At 35.8% G+C, this 18,079-nt stretch overlaps 1 protein-coding gene across 1 annotated transcript in view; it reads left to right on the top strand.

Annotated features, from left to right (window-relative positions):
• Rims2 (regulating synaptic membrane exocytosis 2) overlaps positions 1 to 18,079 on the top strand; it is a 380,476-nt gene that overhangs the window by 227,945 nt on the left and 134,452 nt on the right. Inside the window, exons 19-20 of the mRNA XM_051202763.1 lie at positions 12,290 to 12,469; positions 13,361 to 13,470. Coding sequence (XP_051058720.1) covers positions 12,290 to 12,469; positions 13,361 to 13,470 — 290 coding nt within the window. The remainder of the gene's footprint in view (positions 1 to 12,289; positions 12,470 to 13,360; positions 13,471 to 18,079) is intronic.

An 18,079-nucleotide genomic window follows, 5' to 3' on the forward strand; every position in this document is an offset into this window, starting at 1 on the left:
GTGAAACATTAAAGACTTTTGCTACCTACTTTGTTTTATCTTTATTTTTCACTTAAAATTATGTGACACCTTATAGATTTTATATTATGTATTGTTCTTAGTTAACAAATAATTTTTTGCTTCCTATTATTTAGTTTTTCAGTTCACTCGTGTAGATTCATTTCTTGATCAGGTCCAGCTTGATCATCAATTTCATATACTTAGTAACTTTTCAGTTTCCACCTGTCTCACATCAAGAGAAGTTTACAAAGTCTCCTTCTGTACTTTCATTTGGTTTATGATGAAGAAACACAAAATCATTCATGTTTATATTAAAATGTAACACTGTAAATCTGTGTTTGAAAACAAGTTATTAAGTGCCTAAGTATAGTATTTGCTATGAATACATTTACATGTCTGTTTTATAAGTATTATGGTATTTGCCTTTGTCTAAGCAGAAGAACCCATGAAGGCCTGAATTAAATAGTGTTCACCTACCCAGACAGCCTGCCTTGAACTCTTGAAGTTAGAAAACCTGTTTTTGTTTTTGCTAAGTATCTACTCCCTTATATTTATTTACATGAAGTTATGTTTATTATTTTTTCTTTAAAATATTGTTCATTCAATATATTTTGATCATATACTTCCCATCCCCCAGATCTCACAGGTCCTTCCCACCTCCCTCCCCACCCAATTCATGTTCTCTCTCTCAAAATAAATACAAAAAAAAGAAAGTTAAAAAAAAAGTTCAAGATACAAAACTACCAAAATGAAACAAACAGAACACAAACAAACAGACAAGAAGAAAGCCATGGAGTCTGTCTGTGTTGGCTAGCTACTTCTGGGCATGGGACCTGCCCTGAAATGTGACTGATAATGCCCAGTTGTTTCCTCTATTGGAAGAAACAAATTTCCCTTTCTCAGCAGATATCAATTGCAACATCTTCCCTGTTAAAAGTGGGACTTTGTGTCTACTCTCCCTTCTCAGTGCTAGTGTTTTCCTGCATTTGAACCTGTGCACATCTTTGTATGATGTCACATTCTCTCTAAGTTCATAATATGTGGATGAGTCCCATTGTGTCTGGAAGGTGCTGTTTCCTTGGAATCATCCATCGTCTCCAGCTCTTACCATCTTTGTGCCTCCATTTCAAGTAGACTCCTGTACCTTGATGTGGGAGGGGTGATACAGGTGTACGTACATACCATTTAGGGATTCGTGTTCTAAAGTCACTTATTCTCTGCTTAGAGGTCCATCTGTGGGCCTCTGAGTTGATTAATTACCATGTCCTGCAAGAAGAAGCTTTTTGGACAAGGGTTGAGTGATGCACTTATGAAGAGAATGGAGTATGGAGAGTAACCAATTGGGATTGTCAGTAGCCTGAGATACCTGCAGAGTATGGGAGACCTTTGACCAATGATTCAGGATGTAACTCATTCATGGTACTGGAAGTATTGATGATCTATGCTCTCTAATTTGGGAATTGCTGTGCCCCCACCAACCCCATTATGTAATAATTGCATTTAAATTCCTTTCATTATGTATATTTTTAGGAAGCTTCTACAGTAGCAGGTTTCCAGTTGACTTTTCAAAAGGCTTTTGGTGTTAGTTGTCCCTCCTCACACTCCCTCCTTTACACTGCTTACCCCTCCATATTTAATCCTCCTACTCTAGCCTGCCCTCTATTTCATTATTACACTGTATTCTATCTACACTTCCTTGGAGGATTCCATCTCTATTCTTTGTCCTATGGGCATCTAAGCCTTTTCTAATTTCTGACTCTTATAAATAGAGCTGAAATAAATGTGGATGAGCCAGTATCCCTATAGTAACATGTAGAGTCCTTTGGGCATATGCCCAGGAGTGGTATGACTGGATCATACAGTAGATCAATTGTCAGCTCTTTGAAGATGCTTCATATTGATTTTCATAGTGACTGTACAACTTTGCACTTCTAACAGCAACTCTTCCTCTTCTGAATCCTTGCCAGAGTATACTGTCATACTCTTTTATTATTCCCAGCCATTCTGACTCAGGTACTGTGAAATATCAAAGTAGTTTTAATTTACATTCCCCTGATTGCTAAGAACGTTGAACATTTTAGGAAATGTTAGTCATTTGTGTTTCATCTTTTGACAACACTGTTAAGTTCTACATCCTGTTTTTAAATCTGGGTAATTGTTTTTTTGATGTTTGGATTTTTGCTCATTTTTCTTTTGTTTTAGGTTTCTTTTATATATTCTAAATAATAACCCTCTATCAGATATATTATTGATAAAGATGTTCCCATTTTGTGTGCTATCATTTTCCTGCAATGATTATGTTGTATAGAAACTTTTTAGTTTTTTATACCTGTATCTCTGGGTAACTTGTTCAGAAAATCCTTTCCTACATCAGAAATTCTGTTCTGTCAGATTCAGGGTGTCAGCCCTTAAGTTGAGTCCTTGATCCATTTGAAGTGAGTTTTGTGCAGGCTGATAAATGCGGATCTGTTTTCATTGTTCTGTATGCAGCCATCCAGTTTGATCAGCACCATTTGTTGAAGATTCTGTTTTCTGTTTTTACTCCACTATGTACCATTGACTTCTTTGTCAAAAATTTAGTGTCTATAGGTGTATGGACTTACGTCTGGGTCTTCAATTCGATTCCTTTGATCAGTGTGTCTATTTTTATGCCAATACCATGATGTATTTTACTACTATAGCTCTATAATACAGTGTGAAATGTGTTACTTCCGGCAGTTCTTATTCAGGATTGCTTTTAGTTATCATGTTGTTTTTTCCACATAACATTGAAGATTTTGTTTTTATATTCTGTGAAGATTTGTGTTGGAATTTTGATGGGGATTGCATTGGATGTGTAGTTTTAGTTTGATCAGATGGCCATTTTCACAGTATTAATCCTACTGACATTGGAACATGGGAGATTTTTACATCTGCTGTCTTCTTCAGTGTCTTTAAGTTTTTATTATACAAGTCTTTCATTTTCTTGGTTACAGTAATCCCAAGGTATTTTTGTTGTTATTTTTGAGGCTATTGTGAAAGATACTGTTTTCCTGATTTCTTTCTAGGTCTTTCATTTGTGTATCAGGAAAACTACTGATTCTCGTGTGTTAATTTTTTTTGTCTTGCTACTTTGAAACTGTTCATCAGCTGTAAAACTTTCTATGTAGACGTTTTAGGATCCCTTTTTTTATATAAAATCTGCAAATAAAGATGCTTTGATGTCTTTCTTTCCAATTCCTATCCTCTTCATCTTTTTACTGCACTAGCTTAGACTTCTGCTCTATTGAGTAGGCAAGGCGAGCCTGTGCTTCCTAGCTAGAGAGTGCTTATGTGGATTAGTGGCAGTCACAAGGGATGGACATGGGTTAGAAGGAAAGCTATGCTTATTATTTTTAACTACTGTGTCTTCTTACGAGAGAACCCTGAACATAGCAATTCCATCCCTTGCATATGGCTGTCATGTGTTCACCTCTTAGTTTTGCTATTTTTCCAGTGGCGATTTTAGCATCTGGCTTTCATCTTTTTCTACATTATAATTCCTGCCACCAGTCTGCATGATGTCAACATTCTCCCAAAATACTCATTCACCAGTCAGTTACTTCCTTAACTATTTCAGATATAGTGAGCTTCCTACACAAGTCTGCTTTGGGGACACACATGGCGATTATCACTGAAATTTGTTCTGTCTTTGTAATCTCAGTATAAATGCTAACTTCCTCCAGATCCTAAACACGTGCATGCTTCTTCATTTCTTATTGCATTCATTTAATTTTATGTGTTCTTTGATTTCAGTAGCAAGCTGCCCTCTTGACTGCTTTAGCTAGTCTCACCTATCCTAGCTCATCCAGAATAGTCTCAGGAATATTGTAACTTCCCTTAAGAAAGTCTTTTTACTTAACAAGGTTCAAGTTTTATTCATTCCTTCTCTTGCACAGTGAATGGCTTTTGAACTCCATATCCTCTGAAGTGCTTAACTAGGGCGAGTGTGATGATGGTAAGCACTGCACACATTCTGAAGTGCTTAACTCGGGTGAGTGTTATGACTGTAGGTACTACATACACTCAGAAGAACTTAACTAAAGCTGAGTGTGTAAGTTTATTCACTGAAATAGCCACTTTGAAGAGTATCTGTGTGGTTGGTTTGAAGGAAAAAAGGCATGAAAAGAATACATACTAAGGCAGATGGAGAAGTACAAGATAAAAGACTTAATAATTGAAATTAATAACACTCAGGAACTGGAATTTTAGGGAAAGATTCAAGAAAAACACTCAATCTTGTATTTTGGATAATTTGGTACATAAGTTACTGTAACAAGGAGTGACACTAGGGATAAACCCTTCATACTGGGCTACAAGTAAAATTTTAGAAATTCTGAAAGCACTGAAGAGAAACTTTTAGCACCCACTAAGGTAAATACTATTCAAGCTAATCCAGCTAATATGAAAATCTGAACAGAGAATGCTGAAAGAAACACATATAGACCTATCATATCACCCAGCTTTACAGGTCCTAGCAATTTACCCCCAAAGACTGTCAGTCAACAGATCATAGAGGTACCTGCATATCAATATTTTTTCACTCCATTCATAATAGCTAAGTTATAGAACCAACATAGGGGTCCAACAACAAAAGAAATGATGTAGAAACTAATTTAAATATATGGTGCATTATCTTTCAGCCTTAAAAAGGAATGCAACTAGGTCATTAGCATTAATTTGTGTCACTATTGTATCCTGGAGATATCTTATCCACCAGTGATAATGTAGCCTACTGGGTTTGCAACTGGGTAGGACTTGATGAGTTTCACCACCAGTAGCCTATTGCAGTACTTTGAAATTTAATTGCCTTCTTAATTTTTCTGTCATTATTATTCTCGCTACTGACAACTAGCTTTTTTTTTTTCCTCTAGCACATTTATGCTTTTAATGGTACTCTTATAAGTCCTATCTACACCAGATTTTTTATCTATCTTCTTTAGAAACTGATGTTTAACATTCTTTAATAAATACATTGATCATATTCTACTGCCTCTTTGAGACTGTGCCTTCCTTTCTTTTACTTAGATTAGTTTTCAAAAGTGTATTTTGTTTATTGTTTTTTCTTTCCTGTTACTGGCCCCCACTTTGATGTCCTCTTTCTATGCCAATTTCTGGATATAGACTTGATTACCATGTCTGTCTGACTACATATTTTGTATATTACTTCCTTCATGTCACTGTATCTTAACCCTTCTTCCTCTATAGTTTGATTCCTGCCTCCTTCACTTTACTAAAGTGATGTTTCCTGTCCAGATTGCTTGTCAACCTTTATCCATGTTTATCCTCTCTCTCTCTCTCTCTCTCTCTCTCTCTCTCTCTCTCTCTCTCTCTCTGTGTGTGTGTGTGTGTGTGTGTGTGTGTGTTATGTGTGTGTATTCCTGTGTACCTACCATAACACACTTGGTGTGTAATGTATTATTCTTGTGTTTCTTATTCTACCTCTTGACTATTCCTCAGCCTTGTTTAGTTTTTTCCCTTACTTCTCAGGTCCTTGCCTTTTGGACTACACATTTTTTTATATTGTGACTTTGACCAAAAGTCCTATTACCATGTGTAGTACATTGCACATCATGTGAAGTCAACACATATGTATTGTAAAAATGAGTGAATTAGGATGAACCAGTGACTTCTTAAACTATCTTTCTCTTGAAAAGTATAGTTCTGTTTCTAGTTAACATATGCTCAAAATATTCTTCCAAAACTACACAATTTTAACTTCAAGACTCTATTGCTTAACTTCCCAAGAAGTTTCGTTTAATAGTTCATCTTCTGCTTTTGTTCATAGTTCATCGTTCCTGAATCTGAAGTTTAATAATGTGTTTAGGGAGTTTCTTGGGTGGCAATATGTACTTTTGTATGGAATATGATTTGGATGTCACTGTGAAGCCACATCAGTAACAACAGCAGCTGCAGCAAGGCTTATGGGGAATTTGTATTGCACCCATCCGTTTTCTTCCTTCCTTCCTTCCTTCCTTCCTTTCTTTCTTTCTTTCTTTCTTTCTTTCTTTTTTATGTGCACTGGTGATTTGTCTGCATGTTTATATGTTGATCCCCTGGAACTGGAAATACAGATAGTTGTGAACTGCCATGTGGGTGCTGGGAATTGAACCTGGGTCCTATAGAACAGTAGTTAGTTTCCTTAATCACCAAGCCATCTCTCCAGCCTCACATTATACACATTGTGAGGAAAGCTTGTTGAGTTTCACACTTCATTAGAGAAAGTGTTGGAGATGGTAGCAAGACATTGAATCATATTCTACCACATTGTGTCGTGATGAATAATAGGCTACACTCTGTTCTGTACTGACATACTTTAAAAATATCATTTTACAGAATCTTCAAAGGTCTGGAAAATAGTGTCTAGCTAACCTCTTGGTGGAAATTTTTGAATTTTATAATCAACAAAGCATTGCTTAACTCTGGTATCCATTGAAAATAGAAAATATAGCTCATACAATCAGAATTTCAGAGATAAGATGTAATAATTATGTGAAGATTTTAATTTGCTGCATTCTCATTTATAGATAAACAGTTCTGCCCATTGTAGTTTTGTTTCTGTTATTTTTTCAAATAACAATTAAGTAGGAGAAGTTCTAAAGTCCTAATAAGTGCTCCAGATGTCCTTGAGGAAGTGTATCATAGTGTTTCCTTAATGTTTTGTGAAAATTGAGATTATGACTTTTTGTTCTTGTGATTTCAAATAATGACTATTATTTGAAATAATAATAGCTCTGGAGGCATAATGATACTACGCAGCAGCCTCTATGTTTACACATCATTACGTTGTTATCAGCTTGCATGAGTCTGTCAGTTGCTTTTAAATAATGTAATCTTGTTTTAATCCAGTAGAACTACTTCTTACAGAAGTATTATCATACCAAGGATAATTAAATCTGTCTTCTTCTAGGTTAAAAAGGCAACCTTATGCATGTATGATGCTTATTTATCTCATTTTCAGAGTGGCTGTTTCTCTAGTCTCCCTTCCTTTATCTTACATCATTCCCAGCATCTCCCAATATTTCTGGCAAGTGATCTACACCCCCTATTGTGTCTTGTAATGTTCTTAAGTAGAAACAAGATAAACAAGATCATTTTTAGAAAATATGAAATTGTACTTGACACATCATAAAGAATGTGGAAGAGCTATCTTTGAATATGAGTCAAAAGATATTAGTTGTTATATTAATATAAATGTCTGATATATTAAGAATTCCTTAAATTTTATTTTAAGGTTTTTGGTAATGCCCTATAATTTTTATTATTTAACAATTCAATTAACATCCAGAGAATTTCCCGGATAGTCAAGACATTTTTCACAAAAATTAACACTTCTGCTCTTGTCACCTTACATGTTATCACCTTTATATGTCATGTACTCATAGGTAAGGCTCACCTCTCTGGAGATTAGGGTTCTTTCTTTGCAGATAAACTCAGTTTTCAACTCATTTGGTTTCTTGAGATAGGGTTTCCACATATGTCTCAAACTAGAATTGAACTAATGACTCTTTTTCTTTCAACTTTCTAAACTCTATAATTAAGGTGATCTGGAGGCTAGAAAGATGCCTCTGTGGTTAAAAACACTGGATCTCTTCCAGAGGTCCTAAGTTCAATTTCCAACACCCGTATGGCAGCTCACAACCATGTATAATGAGATCTGGTGCCCTCTTCTGGCTTGTAGGCGTACATGCAGACAGAGTACTCATACATAAGATAAATAAACAAGTCTTTTTTTTTTTTTTTTTTTTTTTTTTTTTTAAGAATTAAAGAGACATACCACTGTATACAGCTTACATCTTACCTTTTAAAATTAATTTCAGAGCCAGGCATGACAGTGCACACATAAATTCTAGCATTCAGGAGGCAGAGGTAGGAATACGGCATGTTTGTGGCCAGTCTGTTCTATAGCAGGGAGACCCTGCTGCAAAAATAAATAAATTAAGCTAGGGTGATAGCACACACCTATTATCCCAGCACTCAGAAGGTGAAGCAAGAGGACCAGAGAGTCAAGGATATACTTATTTACATAGCAAGTTCAAGACCAGAATTTTTAAAAATACAGAGATAAATAAATGAATTTACTTATGTAAGGGAAATGAATAACTAATATCCATAGGTTTATTTTTAAGAACATCTAAGTGTGTTCATGACTGTTTTATAATATAAATATGAAATTTCTTATGTATAACAGATTGTCATTCAGAAGTTAAGCTGACATTCATTAATTTCTGAATGTTGCTTTGAAACATTTTATCATGGTGGTTGTTTTGAATTTTTTAAGATTTATTATTTATCTACTTAATGTGTACTGGTGTTTTCCATATGTATATTCTGTGTGAGGATGTCAAAATTCCTGGAACTGGAGTTAGAGGCAGTATATAGACAGTTGTGAATTGTCATGTGATTGCTGGGATTTGAACCCTAAAAGTGCAGTCAGTGTTCTTAAGGACTGGGCCTTCGAGCAAGCCCTGTTTTGAATTTATTTTGTACGTATCCATACTTGTCTAGAGGTCCTATAGTGATGTTCTATTACTCTATATCAAACTTAGTTTGATTTGGAATTGTATCCTTGGAGTGAGTGTGCATGTAGCTAGAAGTAAGGTATAGAAAAGAATCCTACAGGTTGGTTCTTCCCTGGAAACTTTCATAAATCTCTCTCTCTCTCTCTCTCTCTCTCTCTCTCTCTCTCTCTCTCTCTCTCTCTCTCTCTCTCTCTCTGTGTGTGTGTGTGTGTGTGTGTGTGGTTTTTCAAGACAGAGTTTCTCTGTAACTTTGGAGGAGCCTGTGCTAGAACTCTGTCTGTAGATCAGGCTGGCCTTGAACTCACAGAGATCCATCAGCCTGTGCCTCCTGAGTGTTGGGATTAAAGGTGTGCACCACCACCACCACCACCTGGCCAATAATCTTTTACATTTTAATTGAAAACAAGGGCCCAAGGGAGCGAAGGTGATTGAATCCGTGGGAAATTGTATCAGATATCAGATGCGTAAGAATTTTAAAAATGTTTGAAGAATCACCAGTTGGACAGAGAAAATGTTGCAAGACTCAGTTCAGCTTCACTAAATGTCCTGAATACTTTTCCTTATAAAGTACTGAAGGAATACTAAAACTTCAAATATCTGAGCAAAGGCTAACATTTCAATCAAAGCACAGCTAAATGGTTTACTTCCTTTTCTGACATTTTGAAATTAAAATAATTGCATCATTTCTCTGTTCCCTTTCCTCTCTTGAACCACCCCAATACTCCCCCTTGCTTTTTCTGTTACACACACACACACACACACACACACACACACACACACACTCCTAAATTTATAAACACAACTGCTCAGCCTGTGTAATGTTATCATTATAGAAACTCTTACTCTTTTATCCTGGCCTGTCTCTGTCTCGTCCTTGTCCCAGTCTGCCCTGTGCTAGCCGATTGCCATGATGGCCCTTCTTCCAGCTCTGAAACTCAGTGGCAGGAAATTGAGGGTTTATTAGGCAGTTTCCTCTTCAAGCGCGTTCAATGTACAGCGCAGTCCTTACACAGTGCAGTCCTCTGCATAGTGCATCACATAGTGTATCAATCCAGAAAATTACAAGTAAAATAGGAACTATTTTAAACATTGATTAAAATTGTAAACTCAAAAATAGAACTGGAATGGATTATTAAACCACTTTTTAAAATATAGTTAAATTATTTTCCTAAAGGTTTAAATTTACAAGTGAAGGTTTCTTGTTTATGTTGTGTAGTTTTTAACAAAATGGTGAGTACCCCTTTTAAAACAGTATTTTTATGCCTATAAGAAAATGAGGTAAATAAATTAGGATTACTAGGAAAAGTGTTTATATTGGAGATGTAAACCACAGCTCAAGAACACCAATTAAACAACACTGAAACAGTTAACCCTTACAAATAATTATTGTTTCCTACTTTCAGTTGTTGCTCTTGAGGTCATGTATGCGTTCCTGTTATATTGTCTACACCAGTGTAGCTAGAAATGCTGTGCTATCTAGTCTGCAGTACTGGGGTGACGCCTATGGGACTGTGTCATTCACTTCACCGCGGCCACTGTGACCTTTAACCCCTAGGCCTTAACCGATCACTTCTATTCTTTGCTGGTGGTGGGCACAGAAAGTATAGTTTGACTGTGTGTTACAACATCTAAAACATGATAGCTTTCCATTACTGTGACAGCATTTTTTTGGAAAATTCTATCTAAATACTGCGGTTATTGCTATCTTTCACTTATTAACCTACTTTCTTAGTCTATGATGATTTTATTTTCCATACTATTTGTGGTAACAAAGGTATCTGGAAAAATATAAAAATTCCCTATAATTATCAAAACATATTCACTAAGGAATGAAAAATCTTTATATGGTACTTTTCTGAAGGTGCGGATATCTGTTTAAAAGTAAACAGTGTCCCTCTGAGACATGAGATGTGGCAGTACGTTTCGGTTAACATTCTGTCACTCACCTGGGTTGTATATCAACTATATTAAAATACATAATCAGAAAAGTCAAGCTACATGATGTCACATGATATATGAGTATATATATATGAGATATATGTATTGCATATATGTATTAGAACATGTACATATATATGTATATACACATATTTCTTAACTAGGTACGAGCAGATGAAATTTTTGACAACTGAGAGGATGCCAGCTTCCTGTTGTGATCACTATTAGATACTTTACTAAGTTTTGCCACCACATGCTATGTGGGATGAAAGTTTATTAAATTAGTCTAAAATCACAATAAATCTTTGAAACAAATGTCAAATTTGGTACTTTTCAAAATATAGATATTTAGAAGTGTAAGAAATACAAAGAGGAAGATAGCCATGCAGCCTTTTGTTTTTATTGGCCTATTGTGATAAAGGCATAAAGGTGATAAAGGTCATAAATTATTGGCCACGTTTACTTTCAAAAGGAGTGTTTTCTCCAAATAAAATCAGAAGAATATAATTATGAATTTTGTGATGAAATTCATTTAATTCATCTTTTTAAATGTAATCACATATCATGTATGAATTTATACTTAATCTCGGCTATTATGGCATTTTGGTTGTGAGGCTCTCTCCTCCCTTCCCCTATTCTGGATGTAGTTACGTAAAAGTTACTGAACTTCACATAGAAAATCAGCTCCATTGATTCAATAATAAAAGTTCTTAAAATGAAGTCACTTCTGTCTTAGTCTTTGACTTTAAAGTATTATGCAAATGTATAAACAATATAGGATGAATCCAGTACTCTGTTCCTAATAGTATTTGTTTATCCAAAACTGAATGATATATAATTCGTGATACTGAGGATATTGTGTCCTATTTTCTTACTTTTCTCTAATTGTGCATTTTTCCATTTCCAAACATCAGAGTATTTTTCGGTAAATGTGACTGTTCATGACATCACAGCATGCTCTCTGTAGTCTATAAATGCTCCCTTCACTGTGACTGCAGTTGGCCCAGGAGGTGTCTGTTTGAAATGGATTTGGGCATATTTTGTTACTTTTGAGTTCTAGAGCAAAGGTTAATGTTTTTAGATTTGTCTTCCAAATCATAGAACTGAATCATATCCATTTATTGATCACATTAGGGTATATGAGCATTATGGTAGGCTCCAATAGCTAGGTGTCAATGATTATTGCTCATACAGGGGTAAGTATTCTTGCTTCTACAAGAATCCAATATTAATGGTTGGAGAGGCCACCAGTTCTCTGCACAGTGATTTCCGTTTGAAAGCGTGTTTAAATATGGAGACACACTTCCAAGGTGCCCTATTTTCCTGGAACCTCTTTTTCATTCTTCTGTTTAAAACATCCAAGCTTTCAGTATACTATGATAATGCTATTAACATTTATATATCTACTCTGTTCGCTAATAAACATCCTGCATAGCTCTCTCTTCTCTGGCAAACACTAGGAAACATGCTGAGTGTGTTTGAACTAGGATACACCACACAGTCACAGGCCACATGCTCTGTTCATTTTGGAAGGCAGGTGGCTGGGGTTGCAATGACCATAACTGAGCAGGTCAGTTATAATTCAGTTATGGTCATTGCTAATAGAATCAGATTTGGGATCTTTAGAACTTTTTAAGTTTAGTCAGAATTTACTCAGGATGTGTTGGGGAAAATTCTTTTTGTTTTTTTAAATACACAATAACTTTAAGCAATTCTTTTTTTTTTTTTTTCAAAATCAGTTTGATGCATCATGACCAAATAGCAGAAAGGCATTAAAGATCAACTGAGCTGCTTTTTGACTAACATTTCAGGGATTGTGAAGCAGCAGATAGACAGCCATATCTCAGATGCAGATCAACAGAACAGCGGCCTCTCCTAGAGCGGACCACCACCCGCTCCAGATCCTCCGAACGTGCTGACACAAACCTCATGAGGTCGATGCCTTCATTAATGACCGGAAGATCTGCCCCTCCTTCACCTGCCTTATCGAGGTGAAAGATAAATCGATCAGACTAACTTCCCTGTCTGCTCTGCCAAGCACCATGTTATTTTCCCCACAGCTAAATGGTCTCCGCTATCATTTTTGGCTGATCACCAGTACAAGTCAATACTAACCCTGTCAGTGTAAACACACTATTTATATTCAGTGGATATAATAGTGTGTCATCCCCATCGTAATTTGTTTCTGAACTGTCCTGATTGCCTTTGTTCTGTGATTTCTCATTATTAATCAGGAGTCCCGGGTAAACCTTGTCATAACTATCATGTTCTTCCACAGAATGAGAAATTGCTGTGTTCATCAGTCATGACTTTTCTAATAATCATCACCACAGTAAATAAAATTAGGTTCATTTAGTTTCTATGAGTATTAATATTAGATATCAGAATTTTCTTTAGCTGAATTTTGAGTTGCTTGGGTTTTTTTTTTTTTTTTTTTTTTTTTTGAGGTAGATTCTTGAGATGTTTTCTTTCTTTAAAAAAGGATATTTAGTATAAACTTAAGTAAAAGTCTGCTTCAGGTCAAGGAGGAAGATTAGTTTTAAGAATTTAGATAATGGTAGAAAAAGTGTGCACTTTTTATTTTTTAGGTTATAGAATTTTCTACTTGCTTTCATATGAATAAATTAGTAGTCTGTATTACTAATTTCATGGATTTTACTATAGGCTCTGTGTGCATGTATGTGTGTATGTACGCATATTACACCAAAACATAAACATTCTTTTTGGTGTTTAACTGTGCAAATGTCCACATTTTGTCCTGTTCTCTTTTAACCAACAGCAAACCGCCTTTAAAAATCACACCATTACAGCCGTTACATAAAGCAGCTAAAGTCCCGAATGTACTTAGCACTGACTGAAAATGTGTTCATGGTGTCTTGTAGGTCTCACCCTCGTACTGGGTCTGTCCAGACAAGTCCATCAAGTACTCCGGTAACAGGACGAAGAGGCCGGCAGCTGCCACAGCTTCCACCAAAGGGAACACTGGAGAGAAGTAAGTTTTCAGTTTTCTAGTTATGCCGTGTAGTAAATAACCGTGGAAGCTGAGGCGAATCGGGATTTCCTACTGTCTTTGTCTTATTAGCTTCCTGTATCTAGCTATATGCATGGCTTCATTTGACAAGTTATATTTGTGTGTAAAATACTGCATGTAAAATTCATACTTGGAGATAAAAAGAAATACTCTTTATTTGTTTTACATTTAAAATTTGAGTAAGTGTATTTAACAGTAAGCAGTAGTGCTATGCTAGCAGCTGGCTTATAATGTCTTTGCTACATCTAGGATTGTGTAATTGTTGGTGATTACACAAAGTTTATTAGTAACTAGCTAAATTAGTGTTCACACACTGCAAAGGGCGGATTAGCAGATTCACAGCAACGGTGACCCTTCTCAAACTGGAAAGCAAGCAACAGGTAACCCTGAGTATACAGGAAAAGGTGCATGCTGTACTGATGCTTCTAATAATTGTTGCTTTGCTATGTGAAAAGGTGACACACTTGAGCAGACTTCTCAAGCAGCTAGACATCTTGGTTAAAGTCTCTGAAAGCATGAATAACAGGGCAGAATAATCTTAGCATCTTTTAAACCTCAGTCCCTCTTTTCATTAACTTTTTCAAAGCTACATATACATCTGAATCACCATTTAAGTTTTTCTTAAAAGACGATATATTCTATAACTTTGAAATATTCTGTTGTTTTTAACCCTTATGCTTTGGTTCCCCCCTTCCCCCCCCCCCCGTTTTCGTTTTATTTTGTTTTCCCCAGACAATGACGTCAAGGAGCTAGATCCTTATGAAGGTCTGTACACGATGGAGGGTTTGTTTGTGTGAAAGCCTCTGGGGGGGGCTGTGCAAGCAAAAATAAACCCAACTGCGGCTGACATCCCTTCATTTATATGGCTTGATATACAGTTAAATTGTTTTGTTTTCTAGTTTCTAACCAAGTACTCAAATTTTATTTTCTGTGAAATGACTCCATGGAATTAAATTTTGATTCAAGCCAGAGTGCGGCAAGTTTAATTTCTTTTAAATAACCAGATAATATTAGTTCTTACAAAATATTTAATTTACTTTTTAAACAGAATTCTGGATTTTGAATGAGACTATAACCAGGGATATCAATTGCAGGCTGTGTTTATGCCATTGAGGACATATACATAAGCTGGGTATAGTTATCATTTTATATTTCATTTTGTATTTATGATGGTCCTTTTTATTGTTAAAATTGTCTCTGCAAAAGAAGCTGTTGAGTTAGATAGTGGTTATGGCTTGTGTTTCCTGTTGTAGCAATTCTGCTTAGAGCATATCAAGGATAAATATGACAGTTCTGTGCCTTTATTATCAAACACTGCATTATACCTGGAGAAAAAACACTGAGTTGTAATACATGGGCTGTCAAACATTTGCTAGTATGATAAAAATCTGCTAGTTTTAGAATTTTGAAACCACTGCTGTGTTTTATACTGCTGAGTCTCCAGCACATAGAATGATGCGTAGCACATTGTATGACTGAAACAAGTTTTTATTGAGTTGAAAAATGAAACATTGCCTTAAAAAGTGCAATGATACCTTGAATAGTATATGGATTGCCATTGAAAAACTTGTCATTCCTATGTTTCTAGAAAAGTTGTACTCTTGTGTGGTTGCATCAACCGGCGAATTGCGTATTGTATTACATAACCTTTTGATGTAAGTCATGCTCCTGTTAGTTGTGACTGACTGACTGACTGTCAACTTCTGTGGTGGCTTCTGCTTCTCGCCAATCATAATTCTCCACAGCACAGTGGTGCTGGGGCTGGTGCTATCCTCTCCTGTTTGATAGAAAGACATCTGTGGCATTGCTGTAGCGCTTGACTGTTTCCATAAGACTAAAAGTTGTTTTTCACGAGGAGAGTTCAATAGTGTGCAGTTTTTGCCCCCTCAAAAATTTGAAGCTTTCATTTTCGTATCGGTGGTGGCAAAAGTCGAGGCATGGATAGCTTCAAGGAGTGCAGTGCTGGCTATGGGAGAAAACAACCCTTCCTGCTGAGGGGAATTCAGGCTTGAAGAGTTAGAGTCGAAGTATGAATGCTCTCATTGCATTCTGTTTTTTATCAGGTAGAGTACTTTAAAACCACTAATATCACTAGCAGTTTCGAGTAATGTCTCTAATTATGATTTTCTGCTTTTTATTTCATAAAGGAAAGAGACAGTAAAGCCTTTCCTGTTCTTTGCAGTGTGGAAGAGGTTTTGTTTAGCTTGTATCACATAAAGGTCCTGCCTGACGATTAGCAGCATTTTCAGATGTGTTAATATTGAGGCTTCAGAGATCCATGAACCTGTAGCTCCTTCAGTTTCAAAGGATGTAGTGAATTCCTCTTCTGCAGATCCAAAGTTAAAGGTGCAGTCGTCCAAAATAGACTATCAATTGGTAGTCCAAATTTGACTTTCTTCTAAATGGTTGTTAGATCTTGTCATTAATGGCATTTGTAGTATAAACATATTGAAGTATTATACCTTTAGAAACTAAAAAAAAAAGTAAACTGTAATTTAACTATGGCTTTGAGTAATTATTTTATATTACCTAGTAACTAAATTAATTAAAAATATATTTTGATATTGAGGTTAATATTTTTCAAATTCTCTTTGCCAAAAATGTGTGAAACGAGAATGATATAAAAGTGCAATGTATCCAACAACTATTAGACATCATCATCATTATTTTTTAAAATCCTGACTTTGATGTATTTTCATTTTCTAAAAACGGGAGTTTATACCGGCGTAGCTATGGTGGGTGACTCGCGGCTTTAGGCTTTAGTCCCAACACTTGGTAGACAGAGGCAGGTGGGTCTTTGTTAGTTCTACATCAGCCTGATCTACAAAGTGAGTTCCAGGACAGTCAGGGCTATACAGAGAAACCCTGCCTCAAAAAAAAGGGGGGGGGGGGATTCTAGTGTCATTTTTTTTCTTCCCAGAAGAAAATTTATGTAACATTTTCCTAATATACCTATTATAGGGGCAAAGAATTGTGCCTCCCTTATTTAGTTATCCACATGTTCCAAATCTTCTAGAGGTCATGGTTTCTGTTCCCCCACGTCAGTACCACTGCCAACTGTGATGATGCACTAACAGTCTACAGATTTGTTTTCAAAGGCTTGTCAGAAATGCAATAAGTAACTTACTTTTCTTTTTACAAGGAGCCATTATTTCATTGAAAAATGATTTGTTTGTTTGTTTGTTTGCTGACTTTTAAAACTAACAAGCGGACCCCTGGCCTTGTCTTTTTCTTTACTTTGGCAAATACAGAAGCTAATGAAGAAATTGGGCATGTGGAAGAAGAGGGGGTATTAAAGGAGGGCGGAGAGGTCAAGACAGGTCTGTGTGTGTGTCTTCCAAATAAGTTAATGTCCTCAACATCTATGGTTTCATAAGAAATACTGTAAGACCAACTTCAGAGTGTTTGATTTGGCCAATTGTTTGACTATTTTCTGCAACGATGAAAACTGACTAGAGTTATAAACAGTGCCTTTGGCCTAAATGCATACATTGTTTACCTCAGCTTTTTCTTTACCTTCTGGTTATTTCTTTACCTTTTCGTGAATAATCGCTGTCGGCTAGCTACTAGAAATCTCTATCTCCCTTGTACTTCCCTGGATAAGGGAGTTCTTTTCTTATCTAAGGGTTGCCAAAGGAGGGGCAGATATGTAGAACAGAAAATACTTAATTTAATAGACTATGATCACTTTCCCATTATTTCATTCCCTAAATGAAAACCAGTTTCCTTGGCTTTCCCTTCTCTGTCCAAGTTCAGTAATGCAGCACCTGTGTAACAGCCACTCCTTCTATAGAGTCTGCGTTTTGGGGGGTGTGTGGGCTTCATTCCTTCAGTTTTGTAATCACAACATAATTGGATAGCAGAGTCTGTCAGAGTAAAATGTTGTATACACACAAATACATTTGTCTTTTTTATTGAATTGTCACTATAATTATTTGAACCTCAAAAATGGAACCTAATTTTACCTAGGTTGATGTCTTGACTTTTAACTTTCCATGTAATCTGCAGAATAACTTTAAACCAGTTTTTTTTTAAAAGTCTTTAACTGATCTTTTCTTTTACTATGTGAATTTATGTGTAAGTTTTAAAGTTAGGCTGTGCCCTTTCCCCTCTATTATCATTGTAAGAAAACAATGTCCTTGTGTGCCCAAGATAACATTTTCATGGATGTGTTCTTTGAACACAATTTGTAGTTTTTGAAACAAAGACATTATGCAGGTAACATTCTAAGTTATCAAGTGGACAAATTATCAATATGTATCTAATAATGGAAAGAAAGGCAATCTTAGTTGCTTGGTTTTAGAAATGTATAACTTATATCCCATTCTGAATATCAAATGTCCTCAATGCTAGAATTTCAAATATCTTCATTTTCCTGACTGATACAGGAACTGTGGTACTGTAGTATAATTTCTATTTTCATTGAGTTGAAGGGCTAATGTTTCTGTTTTCCTGTCCTTTTACAGCTCGTATTATTTCACTCAAGTCCTGAGTCTTTATGAATTGGCTTTTATAGTAATTTTAAAGAGAATATTAACTTGAAGATTTCTGCAATATCTGTATCACTTTT

The sequence above is a fragment of the Phodopus roborovskii genome, unplaced genomic scaffold (genome assembly GCF_943737965.1).
Source record: "Phodopus roborovskii unplaced genomic scaffold, PHOROB, whole genome shotgun sequence".
NCBI classification, from domain to species: domain Eukaryota; kingdom Metazoa; phylum Chordata; class Mammalia; order Rodentia; family Cricetidae; genus Phodopus; species Phodopus roborovskii.